The sequence below is a fragment of the Cupressus sempervirens genome, chromosome 11 (assembly GCF_028749045.1).
Source record: "Cupressus sempervirens isolate cs-2001-9-10 chromosome 11, ASM2874904v1, whole genome shotgun sequence".
Lineage (NCBI taxonomy): Eukaryota > Viridiplantae > Streptophyta > Pinopsida > Cupressales > Cupressaceae > Cupressus > Cupressus sempervirens.
The window spans coordinates 85,284,434-85,303,453 of record NC_143128.1 but is presented as its reverse complement, the minus strand read 5'-3'; the positions used below and the strand labels follow the sequence as shown (position 1 = coordinate 85,303,453).

The 19,020-nt window shown below is 33.9% G+C and overlaps 1 protein-coding gene across 4 annotated transcripts in view; it reads right to left on the bottom strand.

Moving 5' to 3' along the window:
* LOC149528339 (uncharacterized) overlaps positions 1-19,020 on the bottom strand; it is a 241,127-nt gene that overhangs the window by 118,313 nt on the left and 103,794 nt on the right. For all 4 annotated transcript variants that reach the window (XM_089811308.1, XM_089811304.1, XM_089811306.1 and 1 more), the window contains 3 exons: positions 14,874-15,134; positions 14,314-14,454; positions 13,876-14,205 (listed from right to left, as the gene is read on the bottom strand). In XM_089811308.1, coding sequence (XP_089667434.1) covers positions 13,876-14,205; positions 14,314-14,454; positions 14,874-15,134 — 732 coding nt within the window. The remainder of the gene's footprint in view (positions 1-13,875; positions 14,206-14,313; positions 14,455-14,873; positions 15,135-19,020) is intronic.

Here is a 19,020-nt window from a genome sequence, read left to right as displayed (position 1 = left end):
TGGGCTTTATTACAAGGCTTCAGAGGGTCCAGGGGAGAGAGTGTATTTACATGGTCGTGGATGGGTTGACAAAGTATGCTGATTTCTTTCATATCACGGTCGATTTCATAGCTTTTGAGGTGGAAGAGATATCTTCTAAGAGTTGTTCAAGTTAATAGACTCTCCAAGATTATTGTTAGTGATAGGGACAAACGATTCATGAATATTTTTTGGCTGTACTTATTTTGGTTATCTGGTAAGTATGCTCATTTCTTTCCTATCACGGTCGATTTCATAGCTTTTGAGGTGGAAGAGTTGTCTTCTAAGAGTTGTTCAGGTTAATTGACTCCCTAAGATTATTATTAGTGATAGGGACAAAGGATTCATGAATATTTTTTGGCTGTACTTATTTTGGTTATTTGGTATGAAGTTGACACCTAGTACTAGTCACCTCAAACAAATAGAGAGGCAAAGGAAGTTAATAAATGGCCTAAGAGGTAACTGTGTAGTTATGTCTCATGGTAACAGAAAGCCTGAGTACGTTGGATATATTTGGGTGGGCTTTACTATAATACTATGTAGCATATGTCCATTGGCGTGATCCCATTCGAACCTTAAGTGATTATGATGTTCTATCATTTGTAGATTTGGCATTGTGCGACATAAGAGCACCTAGAGCATGTGATATGTTAGGATATCCTTAAGGCACTTAAGAATAATATTTAGAACTCACAAATTCCGCTACCATTCACAGAGTAAATTGAACATGTATGCAAACCATCACAGGACAAAGAGGTCATTTGGGGTGAGGGGCATGGTCTTCTTATGCCTTCAATCCCACGGGCAAAATATACTTCAAAAAAGCGGTGCAAAGAAACTCTAGCTAACAATTTATGGGCCATACAAGTAGCGAGGAAAATTGAAGAGGTGTCCTATGAGCTTTAATCACCTTCTATGAGCAAGATACATAATGTTTTTCATGTATCATGCTTAAAGAAGGCTTTGGGGCAACATATTATACCTTCACCTAAATTACCTCAATTGAATGAGGGTAGATTGATTCCAGTTCCTATTGAGATTTTGGATAAATAGGGAGATAAGGCTAAGGAGCAAAGTTATCAAGGAATGTGGCACACTAGAGAGTTTTAACCCTAAAGGATGCCACTTGCAAAGGTGAGGCCATATTACAGCACCCAGCCTTATAGTTGCTTACGGGAAAACAATTTAGGTGGGGAGTCATGTCCCCTCATTAGACCTTTCAAATTTTCAGCCAAAGGGATGATTTGTCACTCAAGTTCTTGTAGGTAAATGGCATGGTTAGGGAACCCATTTTGAGAATTATAGACCTCTGCAGTGGTTCAATCAGCCATTTCGAGTTTTAAAATACTAATTCCTACTTTTGAGGGACGTCTCCTTTTCTTAATGAGAATCGGTTGTCCATTGGATAGCCATGTGGGCAATCACAAAGCAATGCAAGATCCTCTTGAGCATTTTTTGTATTTGGAGCTAGGTTCCTTTTTTAGGGCAAGTTCTTATTTGTTAGGTGGAACTGTGAGTTAACTTGCAGGACTCAGGAAGGATCATTGATCACAGTGCTTCAATCAGATTTCAATTCTGAGCCCAATTTTGAGTTTTATAAATAACTCGGGAAAGATATATTTCCTATGTTGCTATTAAATAAATTAATAGTAAAAAGATATTATAAGTCACTTTATAATAACAAACATCGCCCTCTTCCCTAGGCACCTAGCCATGAAACATTTTAAATAAAAATAGAGAAACATTATGATAATAATATATTTCTCTTAATGGTCAATTTCTCATTAAGGAATGAAATCTTATAAAGGTTAATAAAAATAAAAAAGAGAAACCCTAGAATGGTCGATTGGGCTTGAAGAAGAGATAAAATTGAGTTTAGGAACTTCATTTGCATCCATTCTCATTATTATCTTAGCCTAGAAAATGTGGTTGGAGCTCTGGTTCAGAGTTTGTACCAGAATTGATCCTCAAGAATGATAACTCTTGAAGTAGCAAGAGCAGGCAAGTTGGACATCTCTCCAGTTGCTCTACAAGACAGGAGTTCATTTCCATATCAGCTTGTAGAAGCAATTGTGCTTGCATTTTGTAAAGAGGAGTCTTCTATTGGTTGAAAGAGGAGAAAAATTATATCAGAACTTGAAGATCTGAATTAGTGGAGAATGATTTCAAGAGAAGGTGCAGGCAAATACACAGACCATACAACAACATAGTTGAGAATAGGTGCTCTTTGGGGTTCAATCTGGAGTATAACAGTATAATCCCTACCTGAACCATGCAGAATGATCTATTTAGTTGCAGTTTAGAGATATCAAATTGTTCCCTGCTTTACCAAGGGCTGTACCACTTACTTTGCAGCTGACGTCAGCCCTAGAGGGCAATCTGCAGTATAATTTGAAAGAAAATAAGAATAATGATGTTTCAGACTTTCAAATTTAATCAAATCATGCTTTATTTGCCTGCTTTAATTCACATTAATATATTGATTGAAAATAAGATGGTTGAAATTGTTTCAGATTGGTCATATTTGGTTTACTAGATAGATGTTTTAGTTCAGTTTGGCTTTTGCATTTTAGATTTGCAAAAAATCCGAAAGACATTAGAAAACAATCCAAAAAAATCAGAAAAAGAAAACAGCAAAATTTCCTATACACTGTTCAAAGACAAATTGCTAAACAAAACTCAGTATTTCAACAAAGATTCCTAGTTGGAATCTTTCATATGGTGTGCAACATTCCTGAGTTCTCGGCTTGATTCCTATTTTTAGGTTGCAAATACACATACATTTATGTTTGGTGCCAGAATATACGCAACCTCCAAAAGATTTCTTTCATACTAAATAGTTCCGCACCCATTTATGATTCTAATTAGATGATTTAGCAAATCAGACAAAAAACTACAATAAAGAAGCACCAAAATAGGTTGGAAGCTCTAATATAATTCAGGAAGAACATAAAACAGCAACTGAAAGGATACAAAAAAGAAAAAGAGCAAACATCGCTTTACCCAATCAAAGTGACAAAAACCAACGAAACAGATATGTTCTGATTAAAAATTACATTTATCTGAAATAAACACAGAATAGAATACAATAAAAATTAATTGTACAAAAGGCCAAAAATAGCCTTGGGACACTAGACCCTGCAGTTTTTGCTTTCTGAAGTGCTGATCTTCTGCTATACAATTTGACAATTTCCTACCCCCTTATTCTTGGCCATCTCATTGGGCAGACCTTGTAGCAAAAGAGGCAAATAGATTTTTAACTCAGATTAGCATATATTATGCATATGTTAAAAAGAACAATATACTCAAGGAAAACAATATACTCATTAATGGCTAAAGCTACATTACCGGATTCGCATGTCTGACCCACAAAGTGGGTTCGGGTTCGGATTCACCAACCAGTACATGCTGAGTCCGTGCAGGGTCTGGATTTAACCCTATGGGTCTGTCCAGGTTGGCAGACCGCAAATCCGGGCACACCCACAGGATCATATCCAGACCCTACACAGATCTGGCCTGGACCAGTTGAGAATCCACATGGACGTATAGGGGAAAACATGAGATGTTGGGCCCAAAACTACAAAAACTCAAGTTTTTTATTGTTTCTTTTTTTGGTCTAAGTCTAAAACGACCCTTATTTGGTTTCCATAAACACATTTCATCACTAATTTCTCACTTCGCTCACTCCATCTTACAAGTTTGAAGTGAGGTAAATATTGAATCATGTTTCTAACATTAATGAACTACAACTATATGTTGAATTCTCATTTTGCAACTCACTAATTCGATGTGATGATTTTCTTTTGAATCATAATGTTTATCTTTGACATAGTGTCGTGGACTATAAAACCACCTTACCTTACCTTTTTTTTCAACAATAAAGCATCATAGATTTTAACCATAAAATGATTTCATTTTACAATTATGTATATTTCTTTTAGATTTTTAGCTTCAATCGGATAAGCATATAAGATAAGTCTAATGTAGATTTAGATACATATATATATTTATTATACATGACATATATATATATGCACACACACACACACATATACATACATACATACATATATATGTGTGTGTGTGTGTGTGTGTGTGTGTGTGTGTGTGTGTGTGTGTGTGTTTATTAATATGAGATATAAATTATATTGTCTAAGTATTATTATATTAGAGAAATTAATATAATGATTTATATATATATATATATAACTACAATTAAATTGTCATTATATTAATGAATAGACATGTCCCTTCATGGGACATGTCTTTTCTTGGTTTATTCTCCACATAAATGAAAGAGATCATTGCATTTGGAGAACACATAAAAAAAAAAACATGGCAATATTATTGCATTTACAGCAATCCCATAAAATTAACATGGTATCAGAGCCAAAAAGAAAATGTATAATGTGGAATGCACAGACATGTTTGTTGAAAAATCTATTTGGTAAGCCAATCACAGGTTCAAGTAAATGGATGAGAACTAAGAACAAGCCCTACATAATAACGAAAGAGAACTAAGCTAACAAGTGTGTACTACTAAATTAAAAGTGCTAGAAGAGAGTAATAAGCTAGATAATTATAAAATATTATAGCATGAACTTGAATAAGATGCCAAGGAGATATGATAGTGAAATATTATGAAATTCCGCCTTGTGTGTTGAGGCTTCGAATGTTGGATAATCTCCTAACTGCCCTCCGCATATTACAATCGTGATGTTTGTGTCAAGCGGGTTAAGAAAAACGTGCGCCCTCTATTAAAATGACTTGGACGCCCATAACATTCTCGTGGATACCTAAAAAGGTGAAAATAGCTCCTCTATTATTGTTTCTTTCAGCTAGAATGGCGTTTCACACGGGAATGTTGATCCTCTATATTTAAGCCACATCCCCCGTACACTAAGTTTCCATTCAACATAGATCCCCCTTTTTCCTTCAATGCAGCGAGCAACAAGAAAACTTGGTGCCCTGGTGTTCAAAATATGGTTTTCATCTATGAGCAAATCAGAAGAAGACAAATTTCACTTGGCCCATGGAAAGGAGTATCCTATTGTCACCCTTCCAAGGCAATTCACATCACATGGGACGTGACTTTATCATGGGCCCACGTCACCAAACTCAAACAAGCATGTTCCACATGCCAAAAAGATAAGGACATCATAGAGAGCTTGGGTTAGTCACTCATTAAGTAGCAAATACTTGATGATCGAAATCGTCAACCAAGAGATCATACACCATAGTAGGAATCGATTTTACTACTGTAGATATATAAGGGGTATTACAAAGGGCTTGGGTACTAACCCCCTTTAAGGAATTTAAATAAATATATCGAAGAAGATAGTCAAGGTTGTGAGGTACTGATCCCACTAAAGACAAGACCCTATCATAAAGGTAAGGGACCACTAACAAGGTAATTATAAAATGTTTTAATCAATATAATTTTTTATTATTGTTGTGAGTTACTAGTATTATTTAAAATGAAATATGAAAAATAATTATAAACAAGGAAAAGAATTAGTAATGAATAAGAATGTCTTCTTGAATAGAGTAATTATGTTATTCTATTGGAACAAAATTACACTATTATGATTATTACGAATATCTGATTATTCCTAATATTATGATTGTCATTGAGCCTTATAATAGTCTCTCTTTTATTTTTTTATGTCAATACGTACTATAAGAGCGATTTGCCTTGATTTTTTCCTCCGAGGATGTTCATGCAGGAAAAGGAAGATTGATATTAGATTCAGAGGGAGTTTGACACTTTATAAGATACAACCTTGGAAAGAGAGGGAGTTGATAGAGGATATGGCTCAGTCAAGTTTAGATGATCTCGGTAGTATTAATTCAAAGGGAGTAGACCATGTTGAGATGGATCCTCCAGTGATCAAGAAAATGTAGCAGTCAAAGAACTATGATTCATGAGAATTATTTTATGAGCATTTGAGTCTGCCCCCTGTACACATCATGAGGAAGTGACAACTTCCAAATGCTTATCACTTGTATTTTTTGAAGTTATTGAAAGGAGACAATCTTACAATAACTTAATTTTCTATTATGATGGATATCTTACAATGTCTAATGCAGATCATGATACATTATATCTTGCATGGTGGATTAAGTTCCTTATACAGAGCATGAATGTTTAATATGGTAAGCATTATGAGAATGCGTGTGCACATACCTTATGACATTTTGAATACATGGTGAATGTTATGTAAATTGATGTTTAAGAGGCCATTACACAGAGTACGTGGTGAATATCATGCGCTTTGGTGTTTAGGAGGCCATTACTCACAGTACTTGGTGAATATCTTGCAAATCCACACTTAGGAGGCCATTACTCAAAGAGTACACAATGAATGTCATGTGACTTGACATTCAAGAGGCCATTACTCTTGACATCATTTCCCAAAGTACTTGGTGAATGTCATGTGACTTGACATTTAGGAGGCCATTACTCTTGATATCATGAAATGATATCTAAATCATGGATATCTTCTAATCAAAGATATACTTAATATTGCTAACTTGATATTACGTTGAGGTGATACATGTGTTTATCCTCCCTAGCTAAAAGGGCGTGTTGATGTTTTGTAACTTCAGTTGGATAAAAATATAAGACAATACTAATGTAGATATATATACATATTATATATATGTATATATATATATATATATATATGAGATATAAATTATATGTCTACGTATTATTATATTATAGAAATATATATTTTATATATATATATATATATATATATATATATATATATATATATATATATATATATATATATATATATATATATATAATGTAACTATAATTAAATTGTCATTATATTAAAGAACAAACATGTCCTATGAAGGGACATGTCTCTACTTGGTTTATTCTTCATATAAATGAAAGAGATCATTGCATTTGGAAAACACATTTAAAAAAACATGGCAGTGCTATTACATTTGTAGTGATCCCGAAAAATTAAAGCACACGTGCACACACACATCTGTACACTCATGAATCATTATGAATCATATTGGAAAAAATCATGAATCTGATTCTTGATCCAAAACCCAAATCAGTTACTTAGCTAAAACAGATATAATTTGTAAAGAAATTCAATTAGCAAGATACAAGAGAAATTGGTTGGAGATAAAAAGAAGACTCTAACTAGCCTGGTAAAAATAGCCTACCATAAACGAGATATTGCTTGCTGCAATTACCTAGAAGTCAATCAAGCAAAACCTATATCTGTTGTCATTTTTTAAAATAATACAACACACATTATTATAATATTTGATTTTCCCATATAATTTTTTTCTCTTTTGATGACTTTGTGGACAGCAGGTCCCCTAAATCTCTTGCTAACTCTGAAGTATTGTTCCATAATTTTGGAAGCTAAAATTTTTTTTCATGGTTTACACAATCTCTGACTACTTCCCAAGTTACCAAGTACTCTCTATTTGTTTTGCCGGGCGAGTACTCACAGATTTAACTCTCGTGTTTTCATGGACTCAAAAAAACATGGCTAAAAATTTCGATGCAGGTAAAACATTGGTTTAAAATGTGTTTTTCACATGCTCTTTTTGCTACAACACCATTCATTTTCACTTTCAAGATGTCAAATTTTAATTTGATACATTTTTTAATTGAACTTTACAAAAGAAAATAATGTCTCTTTAAGGGATTTTAGATGTTCATTCTTTCTAAGTTGTCGATCTTTCTCCGTGTTTTTGCTGAGTTAAAAATTTTGGGCTTGCTGAGTACTCTCTGAGTCCAAGTTCACAAACTATGTTTTTGATGATCTTACGAAGCTCCATTACTTGTGAAAGATTGAAGCTTGGAAAATATACTCCCAATTTTTCAAATCCTCAAACTACCTTATCCTGTGTTGATTTTACTTGGATTCTAATTTATTGCTCAGAAATATTTCTCTTTTGCAATACAAGTCATTTGTTCATGCTTTATAAATATACTGAGCTAATTCCATCTGATATAGAAGACAAAACAAAGACAAACAAGCATCCACAACAATGAATCCAGCCTTCTCAACAGAAGACAAGTCACTGGGGGTTACAGAAAGAGCTAAGAAGTTGCATATACTCAACAAAATATGCACTACAGAGAGATCAATTCAGATAAGGCGCAACAACATATCAATCTACACTGAAAGAAATTCTCTGTTTGCATTTCAAAGAAAAGCTTTGTGTAGTTTTGTTGACAACAAAGGGGAGATGAATTAAGGAATAAAAAGACAAAAAGGAACGAAGGAAGCAGCTATAAACAATTTGGGTGAGTGCTTTACATAATATGATAATATCTTCATGGATAAAGAGAAGAAAGAGGATACCTCTGCATACTGCTGTAAGAAAGGTATAAAAAAAGCCATCGAGTCCCATGGACATTTTTAACCTCATGACAATTTCTTATCATATGAACCTTAAGCCTTTCAAGTGTCAAGGCTTTCTTAGTGTTATCTATATTTTGTGTCCAATATTTTTAGCATGCCATAAACATATATTTGAGTTCCATATTCATACACTTCCCTAACTTGTATGCTCTTTTTAAAATTAAAGATATTGAGTTCAGTGAAAATTTACTGTTTCCAATTTTTACCAGAAAATAACTTATGTCGTTAAGGGTACATACTTTCATAGTTAAAACTAACAATAGAATGAAGGAAACAAAATTCATAGTAAACTTAATGCAAAATATAAATTACTAGGGCCAGCTGTGAAGCCCTTGCTAACATTTGTTTCTTCTTTCTACTTCAACATTTTCTCCCAATGCCTAACTGTTAATTCTGTAACATTGAAATCATACTGGTCTGATGGAACAGATCGTACAGATCTGATTATGCATAAGATGCCTTTGTAATGAAAGGCCTATAAATATAATTGTTTAGTTTTCAAGTATGATTGGCATCTCCCTTGAGGTAATCTTGTTTTAGTTTAATCTTGAACTAAACTAGTTGGTTTAATTACTAATTAATGTATTCAGACAATTCTGACTGACCTAGAGAGGGACATGTCCCTTCTAGGGACATGGCCCTTGGGTGCCATATTTATGTAGGTTATGTTTGTGGATAAACGACACACAACAAATCTAAGTCTGCTCCTTTAGCATACAGTACCTCATATGAATTATAGCAGGATATATATATATATAATTGCAGAACTATTATCTCACCAAGAAGGACCAATATTCAATCTGAATTTCATCAAGAGAATCTCCAGCACTTAGAAGGTATTATATCAGTTTCAATTAGTAGCAGAATTTGCAGAATATTTACATGGTATCAAAGCTCTGGTAGTTGAACCTCAGCTCTGCAAATTGACAATCAGAGTTTATATATCTAGCAACATCCTTCTATCTTAAATGGCAAGCACAATCAGACCCGATGACTGGTTTGATGGGGAAGAACACTTTGTTGCTTGAAAGTTTAGAATTATGATGATTTTTGAAGACAATTATGTGAAACAGTTTGTAGATTCAGCATCCAAGCAACCTGCTGTTGAACCTAACAAAACTATCTAGACTAAAGGAAATAGGAAAGCCATGCAAATCATATTAGATGGGGTGAAAAATGAAATAGTACCTATGCTAATGAAACATCAAACAGCATTTCATATGATGAATGCATTAATAGATGCATACAAGGTTAACAATGCAACTAGAACCCTTGTACTAAAAAAGAAACTAAACCATATACAGATAAAGAAGGGAGAATCTATGAACTCTTACTTCCTAAGAGTAGCTAGTCTAAGAGACGAACTTGCAAGTATAAGGACCATAATTGAAGACAAGGAACTAACACTTATGGCTATAGATGAGTTACCAGATTCATGAGAAACATTCTCACAAGGAGTAAGTGCTAGAGACAATCTTCCAAACTTAAATAGACTTAAAAGAGATTGCCTGCAAGAAGAATCTAGGAAACTTAAGAAAGGAGGAAGATTGAAAATTGAAGATGAAGAACTTCATGTTCTCAATACAAATTCCCATAAAGGTAAGAAGAAGCACTTCAAGAAGAAGAAGGGTAATCAAAGAAATGACAAACCTAAGAAAGATCTATATGTTAGTGTAAATAATTAATTATTATTGCACTTTACTTAAGTCTACTTAGGTTAATGCGTTATTTTATTATTTATTAGTTAGACACCTAGGAGTATGTGTACTCATATGAGTTGTCTTGTTGACAACACAGGAGTCAACAACTCTAATTTAGGACATGATGTCTATAACTCAAGAGTTTGCATAAGCAACTGAGTTGTCATGTAGACAACACAGTTATTTGCACTCTAATTAAGTACATGGTGTCTACAACATCTTCTTACGTGACACACCTATGTAAGCTTATCCTCTCATTATAGCACTAACTTCTATGTTCAACGAGGATAATCCACTCTTGGTTGACATGTGCTTAGTTGTGAGGCTTATCATTTTGCTAACTCCTAGTCATTTTAGAGGCCTTTATATACAGGCACTTCTCGTGTGCATGTACACAACGATATTCTCATTATTGTTATTCTAATCATACTTTATTGGTCCATATTGTGCTAGTGCTTGAGCTTCTTGATCCTAGTGTGATTTTTCCCTAAGGCAAATCCTTACACTATCCAAAATAAAATGCTTCAAATGTGAAAAATTTGGACACTATAGATCTAATTGCCTTGAGAGTACAAAGCAGCAAATAAACTATAAAAAACATTACAAGGCAAGAAGATAACTATGATCTTGAGAATCGTGTATTGTATTCTACACTATCAAATGAAGTATCAAGCAAAACATGGGTAATTGATAGCAAATCATCTCAACACATTATAGGATACAAAGAAGCACTAGACTCTATATCTAAAGAAGTTGATGGCGAAGTTACCATCAATGATAATTCCACTCATTCAGTCAAAGGAACTGGGAATTGCACCTTGAAACTGAGGTCAAGTATTCCTCTACATCTCAAAGGAGTACTCTATGTACCAAGAATAAAAAAGAATCTAATCTCAGTTACAGCACTTGAAGATGATGGACATAATGTTGCATTCATGGACGCTGAAGTAATGACCTGGTTTAAAAACTCTTCATTTAAGAAATCAAAGTTGATTGGAAAGGGATACTTGTATGAATTAAATACAGAACTTTGTCAACCTATACAAGCCTTAATTCATGAAGCTGTTGATATAAATGAAATATGGCACAGAAGGTTAGGACATCTAAATTTCAAAACCTTATCAACTATGGAGAAGATGGTAACTAGTTTACCTAAGTTGAATAAAGATCACTCAAGCATATGCAAAAGATGTGCTTTGGGTAAGAACACCAAAAGTCCATTTCATGATAGCACTAGAAAAAGTAACAATGTTTTGGAATTTAATCCACTCAGATCTATGTGGACCTATGTTTGTTCCTTCTCTTGGAGGATTCTGGTGCTATATACTTTTTATAGATGACTTCTTTAGGAAAACTTGGATTTACTTCTTAAAGTGTAAAGAATCAAAGAAATCCTTAAGAGTTTTAAAGAATTCAAAAACTTATTAGGACACAAAATTAAAACTCTTAGAATTGATAATGGAGGGGAATATACTTCAGATTTGTTTAAAGAGTTTTAAAAAGAAGCAAGTTTTAAGGAGGAGTATACCGTTCCTTATAACCCACAACAAAACGAGGTTGCAGAAAGAAAGAATAGAACAATTATTGAAGCAACAAGAGCTATAATTTTATTGTCAGACTATTGACTGTTATGGGCTCCACCATTTGTATTCATTATTTAAGAGGTGACGATCTCTAAGATAATGAACACTTGTATAAAAGACATTATGAGAGATGACGATCTCTTAGATAATGTGTTGAACAATAGAGATCTACTGTCAGGTTTAGATGAGTTCAAGATCACATTGTGATGTAAACATTTCTATGCCTATTGAGTCACAACTTGGATAAAAGAAGAATTTTATTATTCTCCAGAGTTTATCCTGTGTTCTGGTAGATCTTAACTCAGGCTCATGTTGTGATATAGGAATGCCAGTACCTATGAATCACAACTTGGATAAATGAAGATTTTAATTATTCTCTGAATTTGATCCTGTATATTGCATTCCATGCAATATCATTGTCACAAGTGTAAGTGATAAGGCATATCACAGGTATAGTAATATGACATAGTACCATGTGTTCAATGATACCTCATGCTTAGAAGATTCAGACAAATATAGAGTATCAATCTATGCTTATTCATATTAATTGATGATGTTAGATATGTTATCTCTCAGTATGATTATCAAGTTAAGACGGAGTGTTAATTCTGTAACATTGAAATCATAGTGGTCTGATGGAACAGATCGTACAGATCTGATTATGCATAAGATGCCTTTGTAATGAAAGGCCTATAAATATAGTTGTTTAGTTTTCAAGTATGATCGGCATCTCCCAAAGGCCTATAAATATAATTGTTTAGTTTTCAAGTATGATTGGCATCTCTCTTGGGGTAATCCTGTTTTAGTTTAATCTTGAACTAAACTAGTTGGTTTAATTACTAATTAATGTATTCAGACAATTCTATTAAAAAATAATGTAGAGTAGAAGACTTGTCCCTCAACATACCAGCAATATCACTACATATTGGAAGCCTACAAGGCAGTTGTCTTAGAATAGCAGAAACCTAAATACAGGTACCTCCCTCATCCTGATGATGACTTGCTCAAGGATTCTGTTTTTCAATATAAAATGACCAAGTCTGGAGATACTAGGCTTCAGAAAGGTACTCAGAAGCTGTCATTTAGCTTACAATGAATCATTGTCTTAAATTGGGCATCTGAGCCAATCATAAAAACCAAATCAGAATGTGCCAAACTAGGCCTAAGCATTTGAACCATAAAGAACCATAGGCCTAATGACTGCAGTCAAGAGAGAGATGAACGAATGAATGAGAGTTTAATATCATCCACGAGGATAAACCAGCCTGTAGGACCTAAGAACAGCACATCACCCCCAGAAGCAGGGCACTAAAGTCTTATGCAGTTTGTCAATGAAATTTAGTATTTGACCAATGTCATGACATCAGCAAGAATCTAAACCAATTTAGATAATGGAATAGGTAAAATCTTGTCATACCTTGAAGGTGTAAACATGCCCAATTATGAACAAAAGAATGTTAGTGTGGTTAACAATTCAAGAATAAGATCATACAAGTAATTATTTTGCTTTCTGATTAAAATTTAGAATTGTTGGTGATCATGGTAAAGCTATGCTCAGAGTCAAACCACTGCAGCAGACTGACAGATCTATAAACTTCCTAAACATATTTGTCAAATTCAGAAATAGAGCATTTAGACTTCCTCGCATGAGTCCTATTTTATTATTTTGATCAGTCCTAACCTCCTAAGTGCATTGGAGACTATCCAGATACTCCCACTTGTATAATATTGTGCAATACCCGCCTGTTCATATGGTCTACAGGGTACCTAGCAAAGATATCTGGAAGAAATATATCTGAAGGATGCCAAGAGATATTGATTTTGACGCATCTATATTGGATTTGTTAGATAGATTAGTATGCCACAAGATTGACACTCAGATAAAATCTCAGATTATCACCACCAACAAGTGGACATCATTAAGGTTTCATGTGCAAATGGCTACCAAATTTTTGTTTTATTTATGGGGGGATTTTCACAGACTCACTCCATTACAACCCACTTGCCATCATTGTAGTTATGCCTCTTGGCATACATTATCTTCCTTCACAATTCTTTTTAACATATACCAAGTAACTACATACATAACCTAGTTACATAAGACTTAAATAAATTAATCTGTATCCTACTCAAACACAAGAAAAATTGTGTCAATTCACAAACCTTTCTTAATGAAAGGAGGATGTCTCTAAGAGGTTCAGGATCATTTTTCTTCAACATCGAGCACAGAGAATTCTCATTCATCATAAGTATAGTACAATACTGTTTCACCTGTACATTAGCCAACTCTACAGGAACCCAATACTCAATTAAGTTGGCACTTGACACAGAGTCTGATTTTCTCTCATGAGCAGTGTACTCTAACAGCTTGCCCTTAAGTGAAGCAAGATATTCAGAGCCATCCTGCTGTTGATGTTCGCGAACATCTTCCAGTGCATAATCATTTCCAGGATCAAGAAAGGATAAGAAATGAGAAATCTCAGTAACATTTTCCTGTAGCAAGTTCAAAAAAAATAAATGGTAAGAAAAATAGTGCAGATATCTCCAGGCCCAAAAGCGTCAAAGATTGTTTAGAGTTTTGATATCAAAACATTCAGAGACCTTCAATTTCTTATTGAAGAGCAAGAGGCGAAACTCTACAGTCAGTTGCTTCAGCTGAGCAATAACTTTTGAAAATTTGAAATGCTGATATTCATCTATTATCAACGCTTCCCACTCCATGGATTTCATTAGATTCAGGTCCTGAACAACAAAAGCATTAGACTGCATATGTCAATATTAAAACCTGTTATAAACATCAACTACATAAGATGGAAACAATTAGATTATCGTAGATCAAGATAAATAAATTTTGGCAAAAAATGTCTAGTGCATTAAAATCTACATATAAAAAGCAGAAACCATCCCCCTTTCGTATATGAGAAAAAATGACTCTAAAGGTAACTAAGTTAGCCTCTGCCTGTTTCCCCCAGAGCATCTTGTCTACACTGAGCACAGATGAACACTTGTACAAATTCAGACTATGTAGCTTACTGGCTACAAAAAAGCTGAACTTGATAATACAAGCTTAATTGCCCTCTTATTAGAGCTATTGCATAGTGTTACAATGGTAATAGACTAATTTGAAACATTGCAAAAAAAAAGCATAATATTAATATTACCATAGAGACTATATCAGGAGTTGATAAGACTATTTGAGCCATCATACATCCACTTTCATTAAAGAATTCAAGCTTCTGAATGACTTCTCTTGCTTTCTGATTCCCAATATAAGCTATTGTATTTACAGATGGAAGCCACTGTAATATTTCTGACTCCCATATGGGGACCCCCACAGTTGATGAAATGATAAGAATAGGTCGAGTTATGTTAAATTCCTTTATCATCGATAGAATAAAGACAATTGCTGTCATTATGCGTTCCTGTATACAACAATTCCATTAGATCCTGCGATGATTTTCATTTAATTGGTGAAAGACTTTCAGTGAGAACAAGATAACTAATGTAAAAATAGCAATAAACTTGTCTATATCTAAACCGGTATCATATCGACCAACAAGGCACAAATAACCAAGCAGCACAAACCTACCATACTCATTGAAGATCATTGCTGGATTGAGAATATAGTCAATGGTTTAGCTTAGAAAAGAATCATCCTTAATTATGGGTATTGGATTTCTGCACCTTTACAAATGTAGATACAGGAAGCACAATATTTATGCTTCTACGCTTAAAATATCATAATTTCAAATATTTTGAACCCCATATTTTCCTCTTAAACTTCAGTGTACTCAGAATAAAGTAATTATTATGTTTAGTACTTGTTAAAGCCAGTCGGGCTGGGTAGTTAGGAGGTGAGGGAATGCATCGGTTGGTTGGACCTTCTATAAGTACTTGGAATATTGTCAATGTACTGATGTTGTTTTTGGTATTAATAAAGAAACTATTTCCTCGCCTACTGTTATTGTGGTATTAAAGGTACATTTTATGTTTTCATTTATATGTATCTTGATTGTGTTATTATTTTCACTCAAGTTCACCGAGATATGCTAATTATATAGAATAACACAATCGAGATCCTTATAAAGGAAAACATAGAATGTACCATTAATACCACAATAACAGCGGGCGAGGAAATGGTTTCTTTATTAATACCAAAAACAACATCAGTACGTTGACATTATTCCAAGTACTTATAGAAGGGTCGGTTGGTTGGAAACTAACGGACGCATTCCCTCACCTCCTAACTACCCAGCTCGACTAGCATTAACAAGTACTAAACATAATAATTACTTTATTCCAACTACATTCAGTATTTGAAGTGTATAATATTTGTCAAAATGTTTAGTCTGTCCAATCTGGTGTTGCCAAAGTTGTTCTAAGAACTATCTAAACATTAAAAAAAACTAAAAGTGAACATGGTACTTCTCCAACTGGATGACAAGTGAATCCAGTTTTGGACCGTATCTTTGACTTTGCTTCTGCAACCTATTGCCTACTTGTTTTCCCACAAGCTACGAAAAGACCAAATATTTATGTCACTTCACTTCAATGATCATTACCTGTCAATGTACCTGAAATTTAGAATGACATATTGCGATCTGCTGCTGCCAAACTATACCAGGATAAAAACAAAAAATGTTTTTTCCATTGATGGATTTCAAAACTGTTAAAGGTGTGTTATTGGATAACTCCAAGTGCGACGCCGATTAAAATGTAGATTTGCCACAAGGTAAATACTAAAAAACCAACTAGACTTTCAGTGAGAACAAAATAACTAATGTAAAAATAGCAATAAATTTGTCTATATCTAAACCAGAAACATATAGACCAACAAGGCACTAATAGCCAAGCAGGCCAAGCCTAACATACTTATTGAAGATCATTTTCTGGATTGAGAATATAGTCAATGGTATAGCTTAGAAAGGAATCATCCTTAATTATGTGTATTGGATTTCTGCACCTATACAAATGTAGAAACAGGAAGCACAATATTTATGCTTCTGTGCTTAAAACATCATAATTCAAATATTTTGAACCCCATATTTTCCTCTTAAACTTCAGTTTTGAAAGTGTATAATATTTGTCAAAATGTTTAGTCTATCCAATCTGGTGTTGCCAAAGTTGTTCTAAGAACTATCTAAACATATAAAAAACTAAAAGTGAACATGGTACATTTCCAACTGGATGACAAGTGAATCCAGTTTTGGACCGTATTGTTGACTTTGTTTCTACAAACTATTGCCTACTTGTTTTCCCACAAGCTACGACAAGACCAAATATTTATGTCAGTTCAATGATTGTTACCTGTCAATGTACCTGAAATTTAGAATGACATATTGCGATCTGCTGCTGCCAAACTATACCAGGATAAAAACAAATAATGTCTTTTCCATTTTAATAGATTCCAAAACTGTTAAAGGTATGTTATAGGATAACTCCAAGTGTGAGGCCGATTAAAATGTACATTCGTCACAAGGTAAATACTAAAAAACCAACTAGTTACAAATTTGAATCAATGTAAACCCAGGTCACAAGTTCCCTCATTCCCATAAGGATAATCTCACATACAACAACCACTACACTGGCAATACTGAGACCTTAAATGATCACAATTGGGACTGTGACAATCCTCAAAATACATTGTTTGAGCTAATAGATAGGAGTGTTTTCATCATGTTATGACCTCATAAATTCAGGTCTGTTTCTTGGTCAAAAAAACTGCATAAGATACTGAAAGAAGAAAATTATTTCATATTTCAGTTCATCTCAAAAATTCATTCACTTGAACGAAACAAAATCAGAAATTGAATCCATGACCAAAAAATATGTTCTCCAGAAGTGGAAGGAATTGTGGAAAGGCTAAGTGACAATTTTATTTTTGCCACTTATGCAAAGGAGTGGTTTCCTTTTTGTTACCTATATTAAAGGCAGTTTCATATCATCCAGAATCTTCCTTTCCAGCAACTTTCAAGTACTGCTTTCAACCTAAATAATGTAGTACGAGATAACAAAAACCTAGACACATTTTGTCAACATATTCCATTCTTTAGTGCTGCTTGATCGAGCAAACATGGTGTATGTCAATGATCTCAAGAATGTTCACAAGGGAAAACTAAAGCCGCAAAAACCAAATATGTGCAACCAAATTCATACTCTAGTGCTGACAAATATGATCAATGCTGTGTTGTTCAGAGTAAGTAGTCAAGATGGAGGATATAGTGATTTTTCTTGATAGAAGAAAACAGAGAAAGATACATATAATAATATTTATTGTTAAAACATAACACGAAATGGTCAGAGAATGGTACATACAACATGTATAATAGCAGAGGACTCAGGCAAAAAAAGAATTAAATAGGAGGCTCTACACAAAATAAAAGCATAAATGGAGGCTAACTTAAAAAGGACAAAGCGAAAGCATCCACATAAATAAAGCAAAAGAGATTGAAGACCCTGTGAGGTAATAAGCAAGAACGGACAATGTAGTTGAGCAACTGAAATCCTCTAGTGTTAGTGTAATAAGAAGGTAAGAATCCAATTGGAGAAAAGGGAAGAAAATTGTGAGAGGTTAAAACCAAAATTGTTTCCTTGAAGGAGGAACAGGAAAGATAACCACCAAATGGAACACAAGCCTCAAGTTTGAAAAAAGAAGCAATATCATAAATGTCCAAGAGGACACCATTCAACAAGGCAAGCCCTAGTTATGAAGAAAATCCATAGGCTACTAAAGAAAAACAAGTTGCCAAAGAGCCACCAAATAAGGAGAATGAGAAACGAAAAAAAAGCTATACAAATGGTCTAAAAAGTCCTATCAAAAATGAAAACAAGAAGAAGAAAGAGAATCAAATCCCACAGAAATTATGCACTCCTCCAAAAGGTAACAAGGAAAAATTTAGAATGCCAATTACTCAAAGGCAAGCGCATATGACCAGATTCCAAAGTTAATTTTGTAATTATTGTTTTCTCTGCAATAACGTTGGTCATAAAGAAAGATATTGTAATTACACGTGAGAAATAATATGTACAGAAACAAGAAGTGCTTATGGGCTTACACAGAGAAAAAAAATCCATTTGTTGCTTTATTGTGTTACAATATACTGTGCTATAAGTACAACAACTATGGTCATATAGCACGCTTTCGTAGATTTGGTTTTTGTGAAACCTTGTCAACAAAACAAGGTGGTGGAAACACCTGGAAACAAAAGGAAGAACCTACAAAAGTTTGGAAAAGGAAACGGGCAAGAAAAACAAGAGGATAAATCTATGCTTGCGTTAACTGGATTTCATGAACAAGAGGTATTAGTA